General features: G+C 41.0%; 1 protein-coding gene across 1 annotated transcript; it reads right to left on the bottom strand.

The window, feature by feature from the left end:
* Positions 1-3120: 3120 nt before the first annotated feature.
* Positions 3121-3507, bottom strand: LOC109800338 (protein MAIN-LIKE 1). Its single transcript, XM_020361128.2, has one exon. The coding sequence runs from the start codon at positions 3505-3507 to the stop codon at positions 3121-3123; it is 387 nt and encodes a 128-aa protein (XP_020216717.2).
* Between the last annotated feature and the right edge of the window lie 895 nt (positions 3508-4402).

Below are 4402 nucleotides of genomic sequence, written 5' to 3'. Positions count from 1 at the left end.
CAACAAACATAGATTTGAAAGAAGGTTGGAAAGGTTCTGTGAGGTGAGCCCTGAAATTTGTCGTTGGATTGATGGCATTTCCCTTGAAAAATGGGCAATCGCACACGACGAAGAAGGACGTCGATATGGACACATGACAACAAATTTGTCCGAGGCAGTCAACAAAGTCCTTAAGGGTGCACGAAACTTGCCTATAACTGCGCTAGTTAAATGCACGTATGCTAGGTTGGTGGAGTATTTTATTCAAAGGTTAGGTCAGGCAAACGCTGACCTTACTCTGGGTAAACATTACTGTAAGAAGTTAATGGATGCTATGGAAACATATCAACAACAAGCAACCTCTCATTTCGTTCGCAGGTATGATTATGAGTGTACAAGATTTGAAGTTGAAGAAATCTTCAATGCAGTCACACAACGAGGTGGGAAGGTTTTCAATGTTATTTTAAATGAAAAAAAAATGTGAGTGTGGTGCTTTTCAGGCGTATAGATATCCATGTTCACATGCAATAGCAGCTTGTGCACACGTTCGTATAGATCCATTAACTTTTGTTGATGCCGCATATACTAACGAATACATCAAAGCGGCATATTCAGGTCAATGGTTCCCACTTGGAAGTGAAGAAAATATAGAACCTAATAATGGACCTCGTATACTCCCAGATGAGACAATGATACGTACAAAGGGACGCCCAAAATCCACCCACATTAGAAATGAAATGGATTGGACTGAATCCCAAAGGAGGCAACGTTGTGGACATTGTAGGCGTGAAGGGCATAATAGAACCAATTGCCCTGTGCTGGCTGAAGATGTAATCAATAACGCATGACAAGTTTGTATGTTGCTGTGTATTTAAAGAATAAAATTCCTCCAAAGTTAAATCATATGTCAATTCTAGTTCAATTAAACTGTTCTGTTATACAATAAAATAATTACAACAACGTTTACAGTAACTATTAAAAAAATACAAATTACTTCTTCAACGTATTATCGTATTTCTGGAGCGTGTAACCAGCGTGGTCCGGTGGCATATCAACTGTAAAAAAAAGTTAATATTAGTAAAGTAAACATTTAGGTAAATAAATAAATATAGAACGATCAATTACGTTTAAGTACTAACAACTTATTATTCAAAATTACCTATTCATTTCTCCGCATGTGCTGCTCATGGGGACTTAGGATACATTGCCGTTGTCTATGGCGAGCACCACGATCTGGGTTCCTCCAAACTAACTCATCACCATCTCCCTCAGGGCTTCCAACTTCCGCTGCTAATGCTGTATTCAAATCGTGCCCTAAACCTGGATGATGGGAAGACGAACCCCCACCATAAAATCCTCCTACCATAAATGAGGGATGTCCAAATCGATAATCTCGATAATTCATCATAGGTGCTGATGGAGAGATCATGTCTGGAACATATGGAGAAGGTGTAAACTGGAACATACTACCACCCGACATACTCGGGACATGACCCATCGACTCCGATGCCGGGAAATTACTTGCACCAGACACTCTTGCTGTGTCAAACCCAAAAGATGTGTATTGTGCAGTACCATACACATATTGTGTCACATCTGCATCCGGGGTCAATGTACTCGGATAATATGTCCTAGTTGGTGGCTCAGTCGGAGGAACTGGTATCTGTAAACCCTGGTGTTCAACTCGCCTTCGTCGACGACTTAGTCCCTTTCCTTCTCGTTGACCCGCCCCAATGTGCTCCACCTGAACTGCGTCTGGTTGTGGTAATGTTGCAGCTGGAGCCGGTGTAAAAGGGAAACTCACCCTGCTCACCTCGTCTCGCAACTGCAAGCAGTGACTGATCCTCTCATGCATCATGGTAAAATCAAAGGAAACCCTATGTTCTTCACTAGTGCCATGATACATGTGTTCCAAAACATCGGTCTACAAATAACATAATAAATATCATCATAACACTAAATTTGTAAATATGTCACAAGTAATTATTTAAATACATGCGTAGATTTGTACTCACCACATATCCTTCCTTTGCACTAGAAGGAGAAATTTATCGCCTTGTATGTTTCCTATACCACACCATGTATTCTGAGCTATTGCTCAAGTGTGGTGTATCACACGCAGGTTGTGTCCATACACGATGATGTCGTGACTGCCACTCCTGCACAAATTGAACGTGCATGCGTGACCAGTCCGTGTTATCCTTGCCTCTCAACGAAAGATCATGCAATTTCTCCGGATGAATAGGAGGCGCAGGAATGTGTTGGATCATCCCAAATTGTTGTATGACACGATTTGCATAATGATACTCGACGATGTGAAAATTAATCAATGGGACAGTTAACCTCCATACTTGTGAGTCCTCAAAACAGTAAGGAGGTAATGTAGGTAGTAACTCCAAGTATGGTTGCCATACAAACTGCAAAATAACAAAACAATTAACTACTTAGGAATTATCATTTATAATCACAATTTTTTAATCTAAATCTTCAATATAATATTATAATTTAAAACTTACATCCTCTCTTTTTAAACGGTCAAAATACTCTCTCTACTTCACAATTTTTTCTTTTGTTTCCTCTCTAGGTTTATGCAAGGCATAATTCCACCTGTTATAAAAACAAAAAAATCATTAATTCTTCAATTTACAAATTAATTCTAAATATATTTATTCTTAAATCGATCACAAGTAATAAAGTTACTAACCTTTCCCCTAGAGGAACATGAAATGTAGATAAAGGTGGATGAGGTGGTGCAATAAATGGAAATCGATATCATGCCCATAATTGCAGTAAAATACCTGACCCACCAATTTCCTTGTGATCATAATTCGTGGCCAGGCACAACTCCCTGTACATATTCGCCAGGACGCATGACCCCCAACTCATTTCACCACAAACATCTAGGTCTTCGAGGAAACTCAGGTATCTGAGGGATACAAACGAGCTAGAGTGATCAGTTAATAAATATCCCCCGATAATGCATAAAATGAACGCTCTAGTATAGCGTTCCAACTGTTCCTGGCTATGTATATGCTCAGAAACATCCGAAAAGTGTCGGTCAATCCAGCTCATCCTCAATCGACCGCCACAAACCATTGCCTCAAGGGGTGTCATGCCAAGAAGGCGCTGCACAAGAGCTCCCTAATCCATAGTTGCGTATCCAGTAATGGGTGCCCCAGAGATCTTCAACCCAAGTAAAATTGCAACATCCTCCAACGTGATAGTACACTCGCCGAAGGGCATGTGAAACGTGTGGGTCTCTAGTCTCCATCGCTCAACTAACGCAGATATTAAGTGATTGTCCACAGGAAAGTAACTAATCTGCGCCATCCCCATAAAACCAGCCCTCTGTAGAAGATCCTGAACTGCAGCTGGAATGTCACCACCACGCAACTCTGATTGTTTTGCACTCCTAACCTTCAGAACCCTATCTTCAGCTCCATTCCATATATGCTCAGATATATGGAATGGTTGAAGCCTTAATAATGAATCATCCATAGGTCCTGCATGAATCAACTGTGTAGACATCCTGATATAATTCAACAAACAAACAAATTAAATATTAAACTCAAACAACTAATTAATTATAAATTTTATAAATGCCTAAATACCTAATTTAATCCCTCATAATAATTCAAAATTTTCAAATGAAATCCTTCATTACTGCAATGAGAACGGCCCATTCTGAAACCAGAACGGGCCGTTCTCATGCCACAAAATGTGTATAAAATTGGGTTTTGGAACGACCCGTTCCGAAAGTAAAACGGGCCGTTCTGACCCCTTCCATTTTTCACTAAATGAAACACCCACAACGGCCCCACAACGGCCCGTTCTACTTTCAGAACGGACCGTTCTGAAAATAGAACGGGCCGTTCTGATTTCAAAACAACCGTTTCAGATCCAAAATAACACCAATTTAATTCAATCAGAACGGCCCGTTCCGAAAACAGAACGGGCCGTTCCACACCCAGAAACCAGTGACGCATAGCCCTAAACATTTTGTATTTAAAATTTTTTCTAAATTTAAAATAAATAAACTAAAAAACATACCTGATAACAAAGTTGTAAATATAATTTTGTACTACTGGTAAAATCGTTTTCTCAGAGCGCCGGGACCTCAAGCGTTTTCTAAATATGTTATCTACCCCTTTCCTCTTCTTCCGGACACCATTTAAACACAAAATGGGGCTGCCACATGGCAAAACGCCTGGGGGGAGGCGCCTTCAGAGCGCCACGTGTACAAAGCGCCTACCCCCAGCGCTTTTAGCTCCATGCCAGGTCAGCATATAAGGCACCTGGGGGTGGGGCGCCTTCACCTCAGTGATGCCACGTGTATAAAACACCTCCCCCAGCGCTTTCTCCTCACCCTGCCACATCAGCATAGAAGGCGCCTGGGGGGAGGAGTTTTCTAAAAAATACCCAC

The sequence above is a fragment of the Cajanus cajan genome, chromosome 11 (assembly GCF_000230855.2).
Source record: "Cajanus cajan strain Asha chromosome 11, NIPB_CcT2T_4, whole genome shotgun sequence".
Classification (NCBI taxonomy): Eukaryota; Viridiplantae; Streptophyta; class Magnoliopsida; order Fabales; family Fabaceae; genus Cajanus; species Cajanus cajan.
The sequence above is the reverse complement of the archived record's forward strand: the minus strand, read 5'-3'. Positions and strand labels throughout refer to the sequence as shown.

Bases quoted from the DNA above. Each gene is read 5' to 3' on its own strand.
- LOC109800338 (XM_020361128.2), bottom strand. From the start codon at position 3,507: ATGTCTACACAGTTGATTCATGCAGGACCTATGGATGATTCATTATTA.